At 39.2% G+C, this 24,681-nt stretch overlaps 1 protein-coding gene across 2 annotated transcripts in view; it reads left to right on the top strand.

Annotated features, from left to right (window-relative positions):
• OLFML2B (olfactomedin like 2B) overlaps window positions 1–22,097 on the top strand; it is a 29,113-nt gene extending 7,016 nt beyond the window's left edge. Inside the window, exons 3-8 of one of the 2 annotated variants that reach the window (XM_058177666.1) lie at window positions 6,024–6,131; window positions 10,370–10,534; window positions 12,744–12,969; window positions 15,366–15,959; window positions 19,578–19,754; window positions 21,120–22,097. In XM_058177666.1, the coding sequence (XP_058033649.1) occupies window positions 6,024–6,131; window positions 10,370–10,534; window positions 12,744–12,969; window positions 15,366–15,959; window positions 19,578–19,754; window positions 21,120–21,721 (1,872 nt within the window). In that variant the 3' untranslated portion in view covers window positions 21,722–22,097. The remainder of the gene's footprint in view (window positions 1–6,023; window positions 6,132–10,369; window positions 10,535–12,743; window positions 12,970–15,365; window positions 15,960–19,577; window positions 19,755–21,119) is intronic. The other variant, XM_058177667.1, reaches the window with a different exon arrangement.
• The last annotated feature ends 2,584 nt before the right edge of the window (window positions 22,098–24,681 follow it).

Genomic DNA, 24,681 nt, shown 5'->3' on the forward strand with positions numbered 1-24,681 from the left:
CAGTGGCAGTCCCTTGAGTTGTTATTTTCCACATCTGTTACAGACTCTGAAAACAGAGGGTTCGTTTAGTGTTCTGCTTTATTTGGTTTGCAGTCCAGTTGCTGGCACCTTGGGACCTGATCCTCCAGGTGACTGCTTAAATTTACTTGGATTATCCTGTTAGGGAAAAGAAAGCCTGTTCTACAAGGCTGAGCCAAAAATGCAGGCAGCAACCAGCTTCACGTATTTGTTCTGGCAATGGTTGTATTGCTTTATTTTCTGCTTACAAGTGTTTAGCTGTCCAAAACGTAACTGGAGATCATTGTTACAGTTTCTCGAGCAACATTGTCCTTGAAGGGCATGACGAAATCTGAGCCATCAGCCCTTCCAAATGTCAGCAGCCTCAAAAAAACTGTAATCTATTTAACAATTTGACCAGCTAACATCTGTTTCAACAGAGTAGCCAGGTGACATGGGACAATATTCCATCTCTGAAAGAGTCACTAGAAAAACATTATGAAAATCTACTCCAACATCCTTTGCTTATTTTACCATTCTGTTGGCAAATGATATAAATTTACCAAACTTTTGGTGACTCTTTAATTATTTTTAGTTTCTTTAAGGCATAACTGTACTGTTGTGCCTTTCCCTATAGCAATGATCTGTTAATGCAAAAATAATGTATCTCATACTTACTCCACCTATTTTTAAACTTTTTTCCTCATTTGTCAGTTGTATATTCCTCGGAAAGAGCCTCTTTAAAACTAAAAATATAAACATTTGGAAGGATGATTTTCTCTTGATTAAAGCAATGCTAAGCTGTCCCCTGTGTATTATATGGACTGAGGCCAGCAGTTGCTGGATTCCCAAGTTTGAGAATAAATCTCCCATTGATCCTAGATGCTCTTCTCCCCATTTTCAGTGGAATAAATGTCTCTTGGTAGCAAAAGAAACAGAATTATATCTGCATCTCAGAACCTTCTTAATGGGTCACCACTGCTGAGAATCTGGGCAAGTCCTCCACACCAGATAGAAGAGGCAAATGGCAGAATTGGGTTTTGCTTTCTCCATCTATGCTCATGGTGGTGGGTAATCTTTGGACTTCTGAGCTTGAGAGAAGTTAACTGTGTTTCCATTCATGTGCTAAGAAACCCTTGCTTACCTGCTATAGAAACTTTATTTCTAAGGCAGTTTTTAGTTTCAAAACTGGTGGTCCTACCCTATCCTGGCTTCAGAGCCTATATAGTTAACGGCAAAACAGTAAGCTGTCCACAGAGAAAAGACTTCTCAAAAGAAAACAGGAATCACCCTAATCTATAGGACACTTAGAGGCATTGACCAGAAGGTGGACCTCATGATTACTTGTGTGAAAAGAAAGCAAACTCTGGAAGGTTTAGATCCATTCAAAGGAAGATTGGCAATAGTAGCTGCCTTTCAGGTTGCCAGTGCAGTATTTTGGCTTTTGGGAACCTGGAACAGAATTTGGAAATCTCTTCTTTAGAAAGCCAGTTGTGGACACACGCTGTTAGATGCATTATAATCAGCCTCACTCAGCAACACATTCTTTCTTTCCTGTGTTTGTAGAAGTCCAGTTAGTTTTAAATACATTACTTGGAAGACTGTTTGATTTAAATGAAAAGCATCTGTCAAAAATATTGGCTCCTTACACGTTTAGAACTGGAATATAACCAATAACCCCCCCCCTTTTTTTTTTTTTTTTACTTGGTAGTAGGTTGCATTGACAACCAAGACAAGAAATTGAGTTTAAGAGCATCGGAGTTTGGAGTGTTGAAGAGTACCAGTTTCTTCCTATTTGTTCTGGGAATTTAAAATTAATAAGTGTACCTGTTGCTTCAAACACTAGTCTAGCGTTGCTGACCAGTTCTCTTCCTAATCCTTAGAACTATGTGAAACAAAAGGCATTTTGGGCAAGCAATTTGATTGCACTAAGCTGTTGTTGCCATAGTAGACCAGGGGATTTTAAAGCATGGTAGTTTTCCTGTCTGTCAATATATTAAGCAGTTTGATTTTAGACTACAGACTGAACAAAAAGCTGCAGCAGCAGTATTGTTGCTTTTGCAAGTGTTCAAAGCAATACATTTAAAATGTAAGACTATTACACTTTCATGTTATGGATGATTGTAAAGGTCACAACTGAATTATAGTCTTTACACACCAGAAGAACAGCATACTGGAGAATCTGTGCTGGGATATTATTTGAAATTATATAATTAAATTTCCACTTTGTCCAAAAACATTCAGTGTGACAATGGAGATGCTTTGGTTTTATGGTACTACATATGGCATCATGATTATCCTGAACTATGAATAAGATTGTTATTGATTCGAATCTTCCACTGGTAATAGTGGTTTTTCCCCCCCTGGTAATTTAATAAAGCATGGTTTGTGTGTGTGTGTGTAAGTAGTGTTATTATCATTCTGTGCACAGAACATGTGTTTTGAACTCAGAATTAGGAGATAGACCAAAAAGGTTCAGTGACTTTTCTTTCAGATTTTTTTTTTAAAAATCTGCTTTCCAACCTTTCCTTCTCATAAGCTCTGCGTTTCTCTTTTTTCACCTACCTTTTGCTGATCCTACCAATTTTATCCACTGCTCAAGTCTCAGGGAGAGACCTTTACCGATCAAGATTCATCAGTGACTGAATCTGAAGCCTCTGTATGCGTGTGGAGCAGGTACTCTGCCATATTGCTATGAACTTTTCCTGAACTACTCTGTGTTCCTTAAAATACCACTTCACTTCTCCCTGCCATTATCTCTTTATTGACTGTACTTGTCCCATTGCTTCCTGCCTTTCCAGTAGTGAGCAGTCTAGGTCATTGAAAGGTGAGGTTTGTGTATTGTTAAGAATAAGGTGATGGGTCTGTAATTTTTTCACACAGCGTAATTCACACATATGCTTCCTCTGATGGTGGAACGATGACAAGGGTTTCTCTATTCTACCAGTTTGGGCAGGTATCTCCCTTCAAATCCTGGTTCCCAAGTTGTTTAGAGCTTTGAATCTGGCACATTCAATCATGGCTCAAAAAGAAAATGCAACCAAAGCAGCTGCTTCAGCTGCAATATTACATAGGCCACAAAAGCTGACAATTTTTTTTTTTGTTCAGTTGTAATTTTCAGATTGCCTCCTTCAATGGGCCAATTCAAAAGACTCCTTAAAGAGGGTTATGCAAACATCCTTGGCTCTAGAACTCAAGCTGAGGTCTCTCAGAACTAGGCCATTCAGGATGTGCTTCTGCCAAACTCAGTTCAAAGCAATTTATCATCAACACTTCTCAATTTCATTTAATATCTTCATTATTGTCTAGCTTGAAGGAATTAGTAGAGTGGCAAAGAAGTGCTTGTTCTTCTTTTAATATAATGTTTTCCAGCTGTTGTGTAAACTGCATGTGCATAAAAGACCTCTTGTTGTACTCCAAATGTTGTTGGAACACAAGAAAAGTTACTGTGCAATATTTTCTGATTTTGAAAATTTAAATTGTCATATCTGGATCATATCTGCATTGAAAAGAGAACAATCAATTATAAGACTAGAAAATTAATGTATGAATTATGTACAAACCCAAGAATTTTAGAATAAATTGGATTAATCAAAACTAATTAAATATCTGGAAAACAAGATGCATATATGCTCTACCAAATCAGAAATGTGAAATGGAAGGAGAGAGCCATGGAAATGGCCCTGAAGGGATTATTCAAAAACCATCATAGGAGCAACAAGGGCAGAAGCATTTGTTGAACCCTGGTAGAGGAGTTAATACTAGGAAGGAGCTCAGAAGGTTATAAAAGGGGAAAAAGGTATTTGCAGGATTCGATCTATGTCAATAATTTATAGTTCTAGTCTTCCTATGGAGCCAGTTTCTTGATCTGGTCTCTCTCTCTCATAGGGTGATCAAGTAGATCAAGTATTTATTTAAAAAAAACAAAATCACAGAAACATACTCCAATCTATTTTTATAAGTGTATAAAACCATGTGTGCGGAGGTGCGGTATAGGTTGGGAAGGGTTTGCAGAGGCGCAATGCAGGTTGGAAAGTTTATGCGAGATGTGCAAGAGAAGAGGAAGAGGACAGGGAGGGCACGCGGAGATCTGTAAGGGGTCCCACACAGGTCAGGAAAGGCACAAGGGATTGCACTGTGGGTCATGAAGGGTGTGTGGGGATGTGCAAAAGGTGCCGTGGGGACCTGGATGGGGAGGAATAGGCTCCAACTCAACCCTACCAAGACAGAGTGGCTGTGGGTTCCGGTGTCCTGGTACAGTCAGCTTACGCCTTCGCTGACTGTGGGGGGTGAAGTTCTGATCCCCAGGGGAAGGGTGTGCAACTTGGGCGTTCTCCTGGACGATCGGCTGTCTTTAGAAGAACATTTGACGGCCGTCGCCAGGGGAGCATTCTATCAGGTTCGCCTGATGCGCCAGTTGCGCCTCTTTCTTGACCGGGACTCCTTACGCACGGCCACTCACGCCCTCGTTACCTCTCGCCTGGACTATTGCAATGCTCTCTACATGGGGCTCCCCTTGAAGAGCACCGGGAGGCTCCAGCTAGTCCAGAATGCGGCTGCGCAGGTAATTGTGGGAGCATCACATTGCTCCCATATAACACCTATCCTGCGCAGCCTGCACTGGCTGCCGGTAGCCTTCCGGGTGCAATTCAAGGTGTTAGTGACCACCTTTAAAGCGCTCCATGGCTTAGGACCGGGCTATTTACGAGACCGCCTTCTGCCACCGATAGCCTTCCAACGACCTGTGCGCTCCCACAGAGCGGGCCTGCTCCGGGTGCCATCAGCCAAACAGTGCCGGCTGGTGACCCCCAGGGGGAGAGCCTTCTCTGTGGCAGCACTGACCCTATGGAATGAGTTACCTCCAGGGTTACGCCAACTTCCCGACCTCCGTACCTTCAAGCGGGAACTGAAGACTCTGCTATTCAATCGGGCGGGACTAGCCTAAATATTATTTTAATTTAATATTTTAGTTTAACTTAATTTTAATTGAATTCTAAATTGTATTAATCTATTTATAATTTTATATTTTAGGGTTTTATATCGGTCTTTTGACCGTTTTAGTTTTAAATTGGCCGGTTAAATATTTCATTTTAAATGTATGTAAATTTGGGATTTGTATTGTGTACCTATGTATTTTAAATAAGGCTGTACACCGCCCTGAGTCCTTCGGGAGAAGGGCGGTCTAGAAATCTAATAAATAAATAAATAAATAAATAAATAAATAAATAAATAAATAAATAAATAAATAAATAAAAGTGGGTTAGGGAAGGCATTCAGGGTTGCAATATGGACAGGAAAGGAATATGCAAGAGGTGCAGCATAGATCAGGCAGGATGTGCTGGGAAGCATGAATAGCTGGCACAGTGCAAGTGAAGCAGGGCTGAGGAAGTTGCATGGGTAGAGAAGACTTACCTAAGCAATTTGGGACCCTTCCTCATTGCCAATGCTCCCTGTCATCTTCCACAAGCAAAGACTTTGCTTATGGAAAACTGGCAGGGAGCTTTGGAAAGGACGATTGTGTGACCATGACTGATATATGATAGTGCAGTAGCACTGAAGCAGTAGCAGCAGAGAGGTGCCGTGGTAGATAATGGATAGAAATATTCTATGTGAAAAGCAAGAAATGTGATTTTTATGTTATGGATCATATTACTCTTAAAGTCATTGAAATAAATAATATTGTTTCTTTACTGTTGTTTAGTGTAGGGGTCTCCAACCTTGGCAACTTTAAGCCTGGAGGACTTCAACTCCCAGAATCCCCCAGCCAGCAAAGCTGGGAGTTGAAATCCTTCAGGCTTAAAGTTGCCAAGGTTGGAGACCCCTGGTTTAGTGTACCAGTTGCTTAGATCCTCAGATCCACTGCAACAGGTTAGATTAAGTTATGATTACTTGTCCTGCAATTGTCACAGTTGAGCTATTACATTTACTGCTTTCATCAAAACTGTATGCAAAGTGTGCTAATTAATGGAAAGCAAATCTAAAGTATATAATGTTACATCATCACAGCATTACTATCTGTTTTACAGCTTGCAGCTGTCATTGAGATGCTAGAAAATGCTTTCTATGGTTTAGACTTGCTAAAACTGCATTCTGTTACAACGAAACTTGTGGGTCGTGTGGAGAAACTGGAAGAGGTAAGATTAATTCCATCTCCTTTGGGGATTATCTTAGCCCTCTCTTTATGGCTGATGTGCAGAAATCAAACAAGCTTACAGCCCCATTCCAGAAAAAACTTCCTCTGATATTAACTACATTGTGGACTGAAAAAAATGATATACTGTATGTACAATATGCTAAGTTGGAGAATTATGTAAGTTAATACAGTATGTTGAGAATCAAAGCTATTAGTAATAGAAACTACTGAAAGCTAAAGTCACTATATTTCATAGCCAAAATATGGAATGTGATCAAGTCAAGGTTGACCATTTAAAAGTTCTTCAGTGTGAGAATTTAAACAGGTGACACCTCTGTAAACTGCTGGGTTTTTTAAATACCAGAGTGGTATTTGGATCTGGAAATAATTAAGCAGGTGAAGTTTTGCTGACCGCATGGTTATTAAAAGCATATTTCACAACTCAATAAATATGAAACAACTGCTTTTTCACTAAATAAAAACCATACTGTTAATAACAAGCTTAATAATGGGAAACTATTTCAAATTTGACATCTAATTCTAATTTTACATCTTCTCATACCTTAGAGTGAAAATCTAAAAAAAAAAAGCATTAGAGGTCTGCGGGTCAGTTGGATGGTGACTAGACTACATTTTAGAGAGGGCAGTTTAGGTTTATTTTTCCTCTTTGAGGGGATGTACCACTTTACAAAAAAAAGTGATTAGTTATGTATATGTTATATGAGCTTTACAATATGTCTTCTTTCATAATGAAAATGGGTGGGAAATGATTGACAGCTACTTGTCAGTGGTGCAATCATGGATGGATAGCAGGACATAAGAAAATGCATGATTTTTTTCCATGCTGGGTATGTGCACACCTGCCTTTCAATTTATTTTGTCTTTAATTATAGTTTTATTTGAGAACTATGAGAATTAGGTAGCCTTTTAATATTTGGCATCTTTTGATGATTTGAATCATCTGGTTGAATTGAATTCAATTTTGGACACTTTGCGCAGCAATTGGCTGCAGAAAATATATGGATATAAGTTAAGAAGTGAGCATAATGGAATCTCAATCCAATCTGTTATGGTGGAAATTGACCTTGAACTTTTTTGCCAGCCTTCCCCAGTCTGGTATCCACCAGATGTTTTGGACCAATTCTCACAATTCACAGTCAGAGGTAATGGTTCATTTATCTAGAGGGCACCAGATTGGCAATGCTGTAGTATTCAGAGATGCTGGCTAAGGCTGGAAATACCTATGCCCAATTTAGATGGGAGCGTATGTGTTTTTTCAGAGATGTCTGATCTGATCACAGTGACTCATATCTTAACATACACCTGAGTTATTGTAATATGCGCTGTGCACAATTTGCTTTGAAATGTATCTGGAAATTTACAATTGGTGCAGAATGTAGCAGCCAGATTGTTAACTGAAAATGTCTTTGAGGATCATGTTACTCCATTATTAAAATAACTACACTGACATACATTCTATTTCTCAGTTTAATTCAAAGTGTTATTTATGCCCCTTAAAACCCAAAGCCACTGGAAAATTGCTGGCTTCCATATGAGCCTGCCCAGTTATTATGATCTTCTAGGGAAGCACTTATGGCTTTTCAGCTAATTTCTGTGCTGAGTAAAGTCCAAAGAGTAGCTGACTGTGATATTCTCTCCCTAACTATGTTTATCTGGTCCCCGTGTGGATGGTTTTTGAGTCCTATATGAACAGAATCTTCTGTCAACCTAGCAGTTTGAAATGCAAGTAGAAAAATAGGGACCACTTTTGGTGGGAAGGTAACAGCGTTCTGTGTGCCTTTGGCATTTAGTCATGCCGGCCACATGACCACGGAGACGTTTTTGGACAGCGTTGGCTCTTCGGCTTTGAAACGGAGATGAACACCATCCCTAGAGTCAGGAACGACTAGCACATATGTGCAAGGGGAACCTTTACCTTTACCTATGAACCGAATCCTGCTTAAGTCCAGCCTTAGAGCTATTATGCTTCCTTTCACTGCTTAAAAATATTTTGCCAATTTTTGTGTCACTGATAATTGTTGAGTTTTAATTTGAACTTTGACATTTTATTGTTTTAACTGTCATATTTGTATTTGATCTTGCTGCTAGCTACAGGCAAGACTCCTGGGAAAAATGATGGCAAGAATAGGAGATAAATTAGGTAGACTGACTCTGTAAAATTCAGTTCCAATGTTATGGGCAGCTTTTGTAAGCTCATAGCCTAATAAAATTGAATTGTAACCTTTAGCATAGGAGCTTTAGCATAGGAACAATATGCTGAATTGCAGCATCACAGCCAGAGTAGTGGTTGGTCCATCACAGGAAGCCTTCAAAAAGGTTTCAACAGCTATTTGACCAGAATACAATAAGATGTCCTGCCTCGGCCAGGGGGTTGGTCTAGAAGACCTCCAAGATCCCTTCCAGGCCTATGATTCTATAAACTGTTAATAGTAAACTAAATGTAAATTTTACATAGTTTAAATATTATTGTAAGCATGAAATTTTTGTTCCTGAAAGTGGTGCTTACTGCAAATTGCACTTTTTGGGCTAAAAGGAGCCAGAGACAGGATGACTTCCAAAAGAAAACAGTTTTTGGAGTCCTGTCTGGGTTGGGAGCAGAATTTAAGGTGAGTCTCTTTGGGCACTGTTTTCCTCTTCAAAAGAAAAATGGCTTGTATATCAGCATGTTTATTTTTAAAAAAACACAGCAACAACATAAGATAGATTGTTTCATAGTTTAGTTGTTACAATAAGGAAGACCAGTACAGTATTCCTGTCTTACACTGCAGCTGGAGTTGAAAATATATACTAGTGTTCTCTGAAGAGCTTGGAGTTTAAAGAACAGGCCAGATTTCAAGGAGAGAATCGCTTGTTTCTCAGGTGTCTCTCCCCTTCTCTTACGAGTTTATTTTTGACAGTAGGATGGCTGATGTGGATTATATGCATTTCCCCCCCACATCTAAAAGTAATTGTGCTGCTGCCTTCCATTAGAATTGGAACTGCTGCCTTTCAGAGAAGCTATTTCATTCCATCGACTATAAAATATCCATCTCCACGTGACACAATAGAAAACACACACATTGTCTTTCATGATAAAGTATTGCTGTTGTTCGTTAAAATGCCACAAGGGTCCTTGATTATTTTAAGGCCACAATCAAGTTTTTGCTGTAAAGTATGTAGTAGGAGGGGTAGACGTTTAGTTATATACAATATAATGGGGTGTGTTTGAGCCTTCAGGTAATTCCACATAGTCATTGGGTTTACGCCTTTTAGTAGCAAACCTTAACAAGACTTTTTTTAATGTTGGGTAAATGAACCCATGGCTGAATTCCACCATCCCATGTTGCCAGCCAACTGGCCAAGGAGAGGGGGGGAAATGACAATCACCCCCCAGCCCATCAAAATGTAAGAACTCCAGCTGGCCACTAGAGATGGGCTATGGAAAATCCCAGAAGGGGTTAATCAACGTGGGAGATCCTGCCAATAGGAAATTACCACCTACCCTGCAGCTCCAGGGGAAGTGCTGCAAAGTTGTTTGTGCTGCATTTCCTTTGTAGCAGGAGATGTGCCAATAGTTAATTAGCTTGGCTTCCTAGTCCCCAAGACATAGTGAGAACATGTGTTGAAACATTTTAGGCAGTTATTGCATGGTGAATTTAGGAAGCAACAGCATGCAGGGATGCTTCAGTTGTCAGGAATGCTATGCCACATTCTGGCGTTGCATTGTTTGACCCATGGGAACAATTAAAGGAACTGTTGATAGATCTGGTGTCCTTTTAGAAATAGAGATTGAGTTCTCTTGGAAATAATAGATGATTATGTGCCATTTACTGCCAGACTGGGGCAGGTCGAAGCGTATATTGTATTGAACTGCTGCTGTAACAATTTGAGCAGAAGGAAGATAATATACTAGCAGGTGTTGTTGAATGGAAGTGAAGTGGTCCTGCTTCATTTCAGTGATACTCACTGGCTTCCCTAAATTTAACACCTTTGTGTATTTTTAAAACACTAAGGGGAAAGTGATTACATGCCTCCTTTTTTCTGGCTATTGACTGGACTGGGCTGTTTCCCCCTGTTTCTGGACATTCAAGGCAACTAACCATTGAAGGCAGGAGAAAAACCTAGAAACAAGAGGATCTTTGATATTACATTGCCTCCCGGCCCAACACAAATTATAAAGTATTGAATGTATTCCAGGTATAATTGATTTTTACTTTCTCATTTTGAAACATATTCTAGAAAACATCTAGAAACCTCATCAAAGACAATAAACAGAAGAGACAGAATGCAGAAGAAAGTTTTCAGGAGGTGGATATTGATAGCACAATTAATTCTTCCAACAACCATGCTGACAGCCAGAGTTCATTGCAGAGGGATGCGGCAGCTGTTTACACGCTCACAGAGGTAAGGCATAAAACTCAATCAAATTTCTATTCCACCCCCTCTGAACATTAGAAATATCCCTTACAAATAAAGTCAGAATTCTGTTGCCCTCATTTTAAAATCTACAGTTAGAGTGAAAACACAATGAGTTTCACAATGAATATCATCTAAATAATATCCCCTCTAATATTCAGTTTACTACGGAGATTGGGCAATATAGCCAACTTGTTTTTTGAATGTTTTGACCAGTCAAAGAAAAGTAAGGCTTACGGTATATTAAAAGACAATGAACACACATTTCTATTTACGTAAAAATTCTAACCATCAGTCCTGCCAAAAGACAAGCATAATAAAAAATGTTGGTGCCTGTGCCAGACGTATCGGTGAGATGGCAGATTATCAGAGAGTTGAGCCATCTTGCTAATGCTTACAGGGGAATGGATTCCAGGGGAATCAGGCAAGCCATGTGCTCTAGCAATAAAAATAACATTGAATATATATCTAAGGACAACCCACTCCCACTGGAAAATGTCTTTCTTCCTTATACTGAGAAAGTTACAGATCAAACTGGTAAATTATTGAAAAGCGTAACTTTTTAAATAATCAATTATAAACCAACAACAAAGTCAAAACAATTATTTCAATCACCTCAAGAAAGTAGAGGTCCACTCTCGCCATTAGTTTATTTTATCCCCTGCAATTTTTGCCAGGTTTATCTTGGATCCACAATACGTGGTATTAATACCCAATTAAAATAACATGAAAGGATTGCTGATTAGAACAGCTTGACAAATCAGGATGTGCACTGCCACATAAAGGACATAAAGTCCAGTTAAAGCCATACACAGGTACTAGTAACCACAATGCTTATATATGGTTGCATTGAGAAGCCATTGAGATTCACAAATACTCTAACAACTTTAACAAGAAGGAAGAGAGTCTAATGGTCAATCAACCAAGCCTGGATTGTGGTTTTTTAGTTTACACTGTACCAATACAAACTATCTTGAATTAACCACCAACAAAGGGAATTTGCAGCAGCCTCACCCAGAGAAACATTTAGCTATAGTTTGTCACAAAATCAGGCTAATCAAGATTCAGCTTCCTTTCAGATTTCTTCACAAAAGGGAATTTGAAAAATCACCTAGTTAAAGAATCAGTCTAGAATAACCTTTCTCTGATTCCCATGAAATAATCCAGTCAGACAGTAGTTTGGATGAAAGATCAAACAGCAGAATTCTAATACCCAGCAGGTCACTTAGCTTTTGAAGACGTTGGTCACAGATGCTGTCAGATTATCAGAAAATTAGACCACAGCCATTTAGTCCCCAAACCTTCTGACTTATTTATGATTCCAGACCTATGAAACACAAATAGAAAATTTAAAATACAGAAAAAGCAAACCTAAAAAATTAATATTGAAAAGAGGATACCAACAAACCTTAATTTTTTAGGACATGTATGACATTGACAAGCTGCTTGTGTCCAGGAGGAGAATAGAATTTGTGCACTGTCTTAAACTGATAAAAGTAATTTCTAATACTGATGCCATGTGGTTGTTAAAGCAACCTGCAACTGGCAAGTCAGAAGGGTCAGCAACAAATTGAACCCCATTTTTGCTTTAGTTGCAAGGTTTTATTTAACCTTATTTAATCAATGTCTATGTCTTTACTGATTTCTAGAGAAAAGAGAAATAAATCGTTCACATTAATCCATTGGTACAGCTCTGATTTTCCTGACATATATGATACACAGTGATCTAAAATGTGATTGAAATACTTTTCTCATTAAATGCATTCAGAGGAAAGTGCAGGAGAATCTAGCCTCAGGAATAGTTCGACTGGATTACTGCAACATAGTGTTGTTAAAGAGTTCTGAGAAACTGAGCTGGTGAATAATACTAGACTTTTTACTTTGGTGTAATACCATTTGCCTTACTATATTTCTAGGACTAATTGGTATTGACAGATATCCTTTTTAATGTGGTCATAAGTTGCTTCAGAAATCCCGTTATGTCAAACCATTAGAAAATTTGCTTGGTGGAAATGCCAAACAGGTTGTCTTCATGTTTCTTCCAAAGAGAAGTTAGATTAAACCTGTCCTGATGGCTTTTAGGCCACCGAAAGAGGATAATGGATGGAAAGGCCTTTTGGAGGTTTTCCAATTCATGGATGTGTCCCCTGAGCTAAGTTTAAGAAAGTTATAGTTTAACAATTTTGGTTTCTTAAAGGAAAAATATGGAGATGTTTTCCTACATGATGAAAAGGCTTCTCCGCATATAAACTCTGGTGAGTCGTTGCATTATGCCCTCCCAGCTACAGGGGCAATGAATCCAAAGGCAGTTTCACCAGGAAAACTTCACGTGAGGAGCAGGCCTCCCACCCAGCAGAATGTTGTCCGAGAAATCACTTACTATAAGGCCAAAGATGCTGAAACAGAAAATGACCTTGAAGAACGTGAGTTAATGTTTTTTTTTAATTCATAATTGTTATAATTTTGGAAACCGTACTTTAATAAAATTCTGTTAGACAGTTTTTTCTCATTCTTAAATTATTTTAATTTGATATCACTGATATATTTTTTAAAAAATATAATAGTGAAAACTTTTTTTGATAGGACAAATGTGTTCAAGACTGATAAGAAAAGTTTGTGTGTATGAGCCAAGGAATGGGCCTGAAAATACCATATGGCTTGAAAATTATATTCTTAGAAACAGTTTTACTAAACAAATGAACACATGTAAATGAGTCTTAGTGTGGGCTTTTGAAATCAACCACTGCCTTCACTTCCTAGGTTGTGATCTCAGACTTATTCAATTCTGGATGCAGTATAGATTATATTATATTGTATGAATTATGATGCTAGGACTTCCGTCAAATGAGGCAATTTAGAGCCTGGGATTTAGAGATTAACCTTTCCATTTGGTCAATAATCCAAGTTAGAGGGTGAGCCTGTTTGGTGTGCACGAGTGTTTGTCTTCCTTCCCTGACGTGAATCATTTGCTGTTGAACATATGGTGCTTTCTACTCCGCAAAGTCCTTTTTTCAGAGCATCTGCTCTCTGTCACTGTCACTCTGTGGATTAGACTGCATACAGCTTGGAACAAGCAGGTGTTTCTGTTTCATAACTGGGAGTTGGATTATGTAGCTTCCACATTTTACCCCAGATCCTATTTTGGTTTTATCTGCTTGTGCCTCTATATTTTAAATGCAATTCAGAATTCAGAGAATTAAGCACATACTCATACATGACCCAATTTAGTTGCAGGTTTTTAAATATATCCTGAAGCAGATTTTGCAATCAATTATCTATGCAATAATTCCCCAGCTGTTTAGTGGACATGTGTTTGTCTACTAAACAAAGCTGGAAGGTTGCCAATCAGCTGTTGAAGAAGGAAAGCTGGATCCTGCTTCTTTACTTCCTCTTCTCTGCCAAGCAACTGATCCGAAAGATGACATTTGCTTTTACTAGCTCACATATGTTCATTCCTCCAGTCTTGGTTTAATTAGTATTACAAACGCCTCTCTGAGGGAGCGGGTAAAATGCTTCTTCGTATAAAGATGACAGTTACAACACCTGTCTTATGAAATTTGTATTGGATGTTTCAAAGATGGGCAATTACAGACCAGTTTTTAACCTTTCATGTTTGAAAAAGGAGATTGTGATGTTGGTGACTTCTCCAGAAGTGCTGGAGAAAACAAAGATCTCTTTTCATTTGAAATTGGTTTCAGAGTGAGCTACAGATAAAACTGACGGATGACTTTTGCTTGGAGACTGGCAATGCCTAGAAAGTTTGGGGAAAAATGATTTTGCAATATATCTATTCTTATCCCTCAGGGACAGTTTAAATTCAGTTAAATCTTCAGTTTAACTATTTTTTCCCCCTAAGATAGTCACAGGGTGTCTTGCCCTTTTGAGTTGTGAATGGATTTGAGGAGGACAGTAATAGAGATCTATATCCCTTTAATGTTTCCAGGTATTAAAGTTCCTGAGTCCTGACTCTGAATTGTCTAATTGTAGCTGGTAAGTTAGGAGTAATATATCAAACCAAATTCAGTAAAATGGTCATCTCATTATGAAGTGTTTTAATTCCAGGGAATAAATAGATCTTCTCTTTCTGGATGGAGTTATAGTCTCCCAAAATGAGCAGATTCAAAATCTGGGTGACATCTGGATCTGGATCTCTCTCTGGTTTCTGGATTGAAGTGATCATCAGGAGAACTTTTTATTGGTTTTGGCTGATATACCAATTGTATTCTATCTTGAGGAAAAATTAATTTAAAATAGGAATCCACACCTAGACTTGAATACTTCAATGTGCTCTGTGTGTGACAACCTATGTATCTAGTCCAGAAGCTTAATTATTGCTTAATGTAACAATCAGGCTAGTCTCTGGAAAGACTTAAAGACAACATTCTACTGAAAGCAAGATACTAGCTGCCAATTTATTTTGGAGCATAAAATAAAATTCTGATTATCCCCCGTTTGTGCCCTAATTAGAGGAAATATCTTCTTTTTACAGGAATATTTTGTGTATTGAGCTATCTGGGAAGGTTTACCTTCAGATGCCACAAAAATATATGGAAGAGTTTCAGAACTGAATCTCCTGTGTAGCCAACCCTGATTTGTAGAATGTGCTCATTGTTGCAATGAGAGAATTTACTAGTAAAAATCTTTAATGTCATATTTTTCCCAGACAAAAATGAATTTAATTTAACATATGTAGCATTTTAAAAATATTTTATTTCATATTTTATTATCAATTATGTAATTGATAATTATATAATTGATAATTTTATCAATTGCATAATTGATAAAAATGTAATACTTAAAAAAATCTGTGTTTTGGCAGAAGAAGAGTCTTCCAGTGGTGATACTATAGATTTGCTGATTGAGGATCAACTTTTGCAACACAACTACCTGTCAAATGTTCCTTCAAGGAAACCACCACCTATGGAAGTTCTGCTTTTACATGATGATATTCAACTCCCGAAGGGGGATGTTACAAGCACGGCACGCAGTGGAAAAGAAATGTCTGCGAGCATTAGCACAACAACAAAAGCACCACTGTCTTCCACAGTCAGGGTGCTTCCTCTAGAGTCAACCCCAGTCACTACCTCATCAGTTGTCTCTACTACCCAAGTCCCGGAGACCACATCAACAGCTGAATTTCCAGTAACTGGGGCAGCATATAAAAATACCACATGGACCTTGAAAACACTGTCTCAGATTGCCACTCAGGCCCCCACAACCACAACCACAGCAGAGCAGGACACAGCTACTATGGGGGGACCCATAATTAGCATGACCACAACAGATTTCCACATACAGATGACGCCTGAGCCTACCATGATCAAAACTGTGACCTCTCCAGCCTCTGTGAATCCTAGCCTTACTGTCACACCAAAATATAGCCTCGATGAGGAAGATATAAGAAACAGCATTGGTGAGTTTGTTTTCTTTTCCCTTTCCATTTATCTTATTTCATTATTAGTGACTTGGATACCATTAGAATGGGAGAAAGAAAGCTCTTACTTTGGGCCAAATCAGTAGAAGGGGACTAAATACATTATAAGTAAAACAGTGTTAAATTCTCTAATAATGAATGGATGGTGTCAAGGACTGCAGAGAAGAACTCTTAGGTTAAAAAGCATGATGGATAGAGACAGCATTGGAGCAGAGCCTGATGGATCAGAGGAAGAATCTGAAGGGGGATTTGGTGTCCCAGGGACAGGGTTAAAGAGGGCTCTGTCATGATACAAAAACGCAAGTGCTGCCCCGGAAGGTCAAAGGCTTTTCTCGTTAATACAGTATTGTTTCCATGAAATTTAAATAGTTGCCCTCTATTATGTTTGGGTCTCTGCTGGTCTTAAATCACATTGTTGTGCTTTTTTATTTTAGTCTATGAAATGCAGACTTATACTGGATTTTTGTTTTTATTTTATCTTTGCAAGATAAAATTTGTTTTCTAGAGGAATGGATGAATGAATTGGGCACAGGTTGATGTAATCTGATACTATCTGTTTTTTTCTGACCTTTTATTTCTATTCATCAAATCAGTATGCCTGGCTGACTGCCTCAGGTTTCCAGCAAGCAGGGCTAGAGATTTATCTGTGCCTCATGCTATAGTTCTCCTTATTTTGAGAATTGGGTGGCCCTACTTATTTTTAAATTTTCCCTTACTGTGTGGCAAAACCACATATTATGTGAGGAAAGCCAATTTTTTTGAATTGGCCAGAACCAAAATAAACATATCAAAAGTCAAAATGCCTGGTTCAAGACCCCTGTTGCTCACTATCCTGTTGTTCTATTAGTCACTCCTAGAATTTGGTACTAGTAACTTGTGATTCCTCGACTTTAAAAGATTTAGAGTCTATAGACATTGTCCTTGACTATCTTTCGTGTCATCATTGTTCTATTTATTAATATATTCTTGCTTAGGCACTTACCACAAAAATGTATTATTAATCAGTTTCCATATCTTTGATATGCTTATTTATGGGGAGAAATAGTTATAGGTTGGGACTGCAAAGAAAAGATGGTGGCTGTCTCTGCCCACCATTTCTTCTGAAATGTGTGCCCCCAGTTTTCTCAGGATTGCTATCATCCTAGAGCTGATTCGAGGGCAGGATGCTAGTACTTTTGTGCTAGAGTCTGTGCTGCAGATAACTGGACATTGCAACCTTGGTTGAAATCAGTTTATAAGGAACAATTGGAATTGCTACTGATGTACTGCATTCCCTGCTGCCCAGCACCATCCTTGCCTAATCTACTTGATTTCATGGAAAGGAGTTCCTGAGATTGTTAATTCTTAGGGATTTCAATTGATCACCAAGCAACATTCAGTTTGGGGCAGATTACGGAATGGTAGAAAGAAGTAAAATGGCTTTTTTGTGTGTGTCACTGTATTGAATCCACTGACAGGGTCTGATAGCTCTGTTTAAGGTGACTAATTCCTTGCTGGGGAAAGACAAAATACTGAAAATTTTGTACAGCACTGTAAGGTATATTTAAGCTCTCTAGCAGATAAAAATTTCTCAAATCCACTCAGAGGCCACTATCATTTGGGCAAGTGTGGCTGAGATAGTTTTGTGTTGAGTAAAGTAGGGCCTGTGTTAGGGATTGGGTCTTTTTTATTTATTTATTTATTTACATTTATATCCCGCCCTTCTCCGAAGACTCAGGGCAGCTTACAATGTATAAGGCAATAGTCTCATTCTATTTGTATATTTACAAAGTCAACTTATTGCCCACCCAACAATCTGGGTCCTCATTTTACCTACCTTATAAAGGATGGAAGGCTGAGTCAACCTTGGGCCGGGCTTGAACCTGCAGTAATTGCAGGCTACTGTGTTCTAATAACAGGCTTCTTACCAGCCTGAGCTATTACGGCCCTGTCTTTCAAACTATGAACTTGATTACCTGTCATCCAGGCTCCCCCTTAGACTGTTAAGGCTGCCTGGGGGAGGGGGGATGGCCTGAGATTGGGTCCATATGGTTCATACGGTGATGAGTTTCTTTGAGAGACAGAGTGATTCCTTCAACCATGAAAGAAGTGGTTGTATGTTTCTCCTCAAGAAGTTATTGATGAACCCAATAGTCCTGGACAATTTTGTCCAATTTCAAATCTTCCCTCTTTTAGAAAAGTTGTTGATGTGATCAGGCAACAGCCCCAGAGGATCCTGGAAGAATCAGATTATCTGACTTGCTTCAGTCAGGTTTCAAGCAACATCATGCTTTTTTATGATCTTTGGCAGAGCTGGGATGGGAGTGATATGTTCTTCCTTGATCCTCAGTGCTTTTGATACTATGAGTATCTTTCTGAACTAGCTGTGGGGATTGAGAGTAGAGTGATACCATATTGCAGTGGTTCTCATTTTTCTGTGATTGTTCCAGCATATTTAGGGTTAATGGGATGTGATGGCACCATAGTGAGAAGTATGGTGTGCTCCTTTGTAAGATTTAATACAGATGTTTTATTGCTTTTTTATTGGTTTGGTTATGCCTAGGCTTACTGTGCATGACAGTAATTTATAAAAATTCAATAAATAAATAAACATCTACATGAAACCATTGAGTGAGATCATCTTTTGATTCACAGGGTCATCCATATCCTGATGATACCCAATTATATATCTTGACCCTGAGAGATCCAAGTGATACCTTCTATGTGTGTTCTAGTATCTAGAGGCCATGCAGATATGCATGAGGACAGTCTCAGGCTCAATCCTGACTGGACTGAGTAGCTGTGTATATTTGGGCCCTCTAGTCTTGGGGACTTTCCATCTTTTAAATTAAGTGGGTAGCATTTCCTCAGTCAAGTCTGATGCACTTTCTGGTCTTGGACTTATAGGTTCTGCTCAAAGAGCAGATGGTGGTTGCGCCCTAGAGGACCTCTGCAAAGACCAAACTAGTGAATTACTTATACCTATTTCTGGATTGGGAGGCTGTTCAGAAGGTCATGCAGACCCTAGTCATCTTATGAATGGATTATTGCAATGTATCCTATGTGGGACTGCCATTAAGACCACTCAGAAACTACACTAGTAATAGTACAGACAGCAATGGGCATGCCGTGGTGTACGCATGTAACACCAGTTGCTTCTGGATGCAATTCAGTGTTCTGGTTGCCACCTATTGAGTTCCACATGGCATAGCCTGGTTATTCGAGGAAACACTTAGGAAAATCAGGTTGACCAGACAGCTCCCAGTCCCCTTGATTAAATAATGTCATATGTGGGTCTTAGGAAGCAGCACTTACCTCTGGAAAGGATAGCATCAGACATCTTGGAGTAAAGCAGTTATTAAGCCCCTACAGGATGCTTCGGTTTGAATGGTTTACTTCTGGGCAAATATGATCTTTTATTTTTTTTCCTGTTGCCTTTAAAGTGTCAGCCACCCAGAGTTGTTTACAGTTGAGCAGTCTCTACATTCTCTCCCTCTCTCCCCCTTACTGTGTGTGTGTGTGTGAGAGAGAGAGAGAGAGGAAAGAGAGAGAGAAGGTAAAGCACCTTAAAGCCTTTACCTATACATAGGAAATGCTAAAAATTCTTTGTTGTTTCAGGTCAATGCAAGGACACTTTGTCCACTATTACTGGGCCAGTAATTCAGAATACCTATGGGCGGAATGAAGGTGCTTGGATGAAGGATCCAGTTGCCAAAGATGAGCGAATCTATGTCACCAACTATTATTATGGCAATACCTTGGTGGAATTCCGGAATCTGGACAGCTTCAGACAAGGTTTTATGTTTCCTCTGTACTATGGGGTGAATTGCTAGAAAAGATAACTTGACAGAAGAGAAGAATTGTGGGTTGGGAGGTCAGGAGAGATTTGATACATCTCAAGAAAAGTTTAGATGGAAAATTGAAATCTTCCAAGCACAAACATTTAGAGAAAGGGCAGTTAAAGTGAGCTTGGGATCAAAAGTTTTAGAAAGCTGTGAAATAAAAAATACATTACAGGTAGTTCTCACTTTGTACACCAGCTAGGGCCTCCGCAGTTGGTGCTTTTTTTTTGTGCTGCCACAGCTGGAGTCTTTTTTCATAGGCTGGGCCTCTTTTGCAAAAAGAGAGAGAGAGAGGGAGTGGGAGAGAGAGGGAGAGAGAAGACCCTAGCTGGTCACAGATGGCGGCCCTGGCTGGTGCACGAACAGGGCTGGGGGAGCTGGCAGCATTGGGTAGTCAGGGAAGCCAAAAGGGCTAGGATGGGGAGGGGTGAGATAAGCAGATAGGGAGAGTTCCAGAGGACGCAGTCCCTTATTTTACCCAGGCTCAAGTAGGAGGGACCAAACCCAGAATGGCGTGGTCAGGGTGGGTCCTTGCCTAACAATCGGTGGGATTCAGTTAATGGTGGCAATGGGGACTGCCAGGATTGCCATTGCTGAGTGATGTGGTCTGTGACATTGTGCTTTATGACCATAGAGTTTAGCAATAGAAATCCCTGTCCCAATTACAGTCATTAACTAAGAACTACCTGTAGAGAATTAAGCCTAGGATGGTATAGCAGGTATGTGCCAAATTCAGCACTTCTGCATCAATCCAGTTTCTCCCTATAAACATACATAGGGGAGCTAAATGGATTTTCTATTAATGGACAAGCTGTTTGAAATCTGTTACATTTTGAATGCAAAATTTGTGGTGCTTTATCTTTCATTTTAAGTACTTTAAATTTACTTGCATATGGTGATGTCTTTATTTTTGGCAAGAGTCATATAAACTATCCATAAGATATCCATGGCTATATATTAAAATACCTTGTTTGCCACAAGGCGGATATGCTTACTTTTAACAGATTTTAAAAAACTGAAAACCTACAAATAGCAGATACACTGCAGATGTACAGAACACTAAAACCTGAATGATAAAATCTACAGAAGAAAATGTGGGAGAATAAGTTTCACATCTAGTTAGTACGTTCCAGATTAGAAATTCAGTAACACATGAGTAAATCTCCAGGTTTAATCTTTGACATCTGCCTGAAATCTTGAACAGCTGCCACTAAGCAGTGGGTAGAATGTCTTTGTAGGAATCTTCACAGGAAACATATGTGCAAGTAGGATTAGGATCAAGTGTGCTCTTTAAATTATTACACCATCTGTTTCCTAGGCCGATGGAGTAACTCGTACAAGTTGCCCTACAGTTGGATGGGAACAGGCCATGCCGTTTTTAATGGATCTCTCTACTACAACCGAGCCTTCACCCGCAACCTCATTAAGTATGACCTAAAGCAGCGCTATGTGGCTGCCTGGGCCATGTTGCATGATGTAGCTTATGAAGAGGAGACCCCTTGGCGGTGGCGTGGCCATTCAGATGTAGATTTTGCTGTGGATGAAAATGGCCTATGGATAATTTATCCCGCCATTAATTATGATAGCTTCAACCAAGAGGTGATTGTCCTCAGCAAACTCAATGCCATGGATCTGAGCACCCGTAAGGAGACCACCTGGCAGACAGGTCTGCGCAAGAACTTCTATGGCAACTCCTTTGTCATCTGTGGTGTCCTCTATGCTGTTGACAGCTACAATAAGAGAAATGCCAATATTTCATATGCATTCGACACGCACACCAATACCCAGATCATCCCTCGCCTGCTCTTTGAAAATGAGTATTCCTACACCACTCAGATAGACTACAACCCCAAGGATCGGCTCCTTTATGCTTGGGACAATGGCCACCAGGTTACTTACAATGTCATTTTTGCTTATTAAGGACACAAGGGAGTGATTTTAATGGGCCACAGCACCTTTTTATATAAACTTGTTTGCTTTTAATTCTATAAATCAGAGTAAATGTGTGGGTTTAAATGTTTTTTTTAAAAATAAAATTGGACTGTAGAACAGTCCATATACCAAATCAACCCTTTTATTTTGGGCATAACTTTTTTATATGGAATATACTGCCTACTCTGAGACAATGGGATCTATGTCTTCATTAACTCTGCCAAGTGCAGACACCCCAAAGGGGAAAACCACATGTCTTTTGCCTTTATTATTGTAATAGAAAACTTGTTTTGGATGAGAAAACCCTCTAAAGTTAACATTTTTATAATAAAATATCAGTGTTGAAACTCAGTAAACCAGTGTCCTGTTCACATTTCTGCTGTTACTACATGCTTCTCTTTTCTGCTGACCAGCTCCTACATGACTTGTTGGGTTCTTGCCTAAACTGCTGTAGCTTTTTACATTCACATTTTAGTTCAGACTGCAATCCTATGGTATTTGGGAGGCTCTAGGAGCCGTACTACTGTAACCTTCACCATCTGCAGGCAGAGATAGAAAGAGCTGTTGCAGAAATCCTCTTTTGGCTGAGGACAGAAGGGCTCTACTACTGTGGGTGCTCTGATCTGCAGATGAGAGGCGCTAAGGGGATGGGGGAGAAGGCTTTGAATCTGACAAAGTCAAGACCCTTTCTGAAGGATGGAGGGGAAACTATGCCAGCCCTGGAGATGGGTCTCCATCCCCATCTGCCATGGTAGGCAGCTTAATTCATAGAAGCCTGACCTAGATGATAGATACAAATCTTTTAGCCCTCCCACTGCCTTGCCTCACTGCTGGGGTATTGACTGGATTCAACACCTAGGAGTTGGCAAAAAAACAACCACCCTGAACCAGCATGAAATGTGGACACTTCTGCCTCTAATTGTTTAACACAGAGATGAGTCGATTGTAATGAAAAATTAATTGAACTTTCGGCAGCATCAAGAATGGATCTTGGAGGAAAATGCATATGGAAGAAAAGCAAGTGTAAATAACTGAGTAAGTGCTTACTTAGTGTCATACTTAGCTCGGTATTGGTTGTTTGGTTTCATTTTCAGAGTGTTATCCTGTTGACAGATAAGGCAAATGGACAGAATCCTGAGGCTCTTCGCATAATTTATTTTCAACGAGTCATTGGATAGAAGAAATGCAGACAAAAATGCTGTGCATGAGGAAAAGCATATTTCACAGCATGATTGCTACGAACAAATGAGGAGAGAAAGCTATTTGAAATATATATAGAAAGAAAAAGCTGCAGAAGACAGATGAAAGATAAGAATGATTAAATTAGAAGATTCAAAAACAATTAGAGTGATTTTGATGGAAACAAAAGAATTGGTTTGGAAATGGATGAAATAGATTAAACAAACCATTGCCAATAATGAATGGTAATAAAAATAAAAAAATAAAAGTGATGAAATTGTCAGATGAAATTAAAATGAGGGAATGTGGAAAGGAATATTTTAGAGGTTTGATTGAGAATGTTAAAGACTGGGAATGAAATATATATAGGTCTTTGGTTATTCGGGTTTTCTCCCGCGTAAAATTGGAAGTGTCTTGGCGACGTTTCGACGAAGTCTCATTCGTCATCTTCAGGCTTCAGCTTCATGCTTCTGGGAGCAATATATATATATATCTCCAAGGATTGTTTATTTGCTACATGTAGCATCTTCTCCCAAAATCTTAACTGGTGCCCAGTGAGTATGAAAGAATGGGCAAATGGGAATTGATTGTTGAAGCCTTCCTGCAAAATCCCTTCCTAATAAGGACATTTTCAAGACACAGTCCAGCCAGGGTAAGATGCTTCAGCAAGCATAACCTCAATCATCTCTTGGTCAACTGAATTTATGTCTAAGTAAGCACTCCTAGGATTACAGCTTTTGTCAATAAAAACATATTTGTTGAAATTGTTTCCTGCTCACCTTTGCTAATACCTAGCTTTTATCTTATTGAAAGATTACCACAAACATTCTGGAAAACACCAAATGTACCCAGGGAATTTGTTTGTGGGAAGCATATATTTAAAGGTATCTTTACATTTGGCAAGAACAGTCTTTCCCTGAATAAATAGACACAAAAGGGGAGCTACAAATCATATGCCTCTGAAATGTGCTTTTATTATGCTAAATAAACCTACAGATAGGGAAGAGATAGAATGTGACTGCAAATTTTGGGAGGTACACCCCCCACCCCACCCCTAGTAGATGAATTATTGACAATTTCAGCTATTTTATCATGTTCCACAGCAGCTCTGTTTGCCTTGGTTTCCTGGTCTGTGATGTCACGTCTCTTGATTCCTTCCTCTGCCTGGTTCTTGTTTTAGCATTTGGCAATGAGGGGTGGCTGTCCATTAAGTGAAAGAAATTGCACCTTCCTGAGCTGGCAGCACATTCCCTCCGATGGTGATGAAGCCATTGAGACAAGGAGAAGCTCTACTGTGGGATGTGAATTTGTATCAGCCCCAGCCATGCTCTCTTTCAGCTGCTATGGGATCAAGCAGGGTCTATCACCCTCCCCTTAACCATAAAACATAACCAATGCTGTGTTTGGGTTTCAGAATGTTTTTATTTCATATTTTGGGATGGCACTCTAGTATCTTTTGAAAGGCATGAATAATAGACCACAAAATGCAACTTTTGTGCAGTCCAATTATATAATGACACAACAGGTTAAAAAATATGTTTCTGCTTTGAACATTCTACCCATGGTTGTTAGGAAGGCAATTTCTGATTTGCTAGGTAATGCTAAGACATCAATGTTGGAGCTCTTTGCTCAATTGAGAACAATGATAGTTTCCTCAGAGGAGTGCCTTCAATAACTTTCTATATTCTGCAATTTGAGGATAATGCTTGGAGGACAGGAAAGGGAAAAAGGAGGAACAAGGAGAGGTAGTTGGTAGATGGGCTGAGAAC

Source organism: Ahaetulla prasina, chromosome 3, assembly GCF_028640845.1.
Source record: "Ahaetulla prasina isolate Xishuangbanna chromosome 3, ASM2864084v1, whole genome shotgun sequence".
NCBI lineage: Eukaryota > Metazoa > Chordata > Lepidosauria > Squamata > Colubridae > Ahaetulla > Ahaetulla prasina.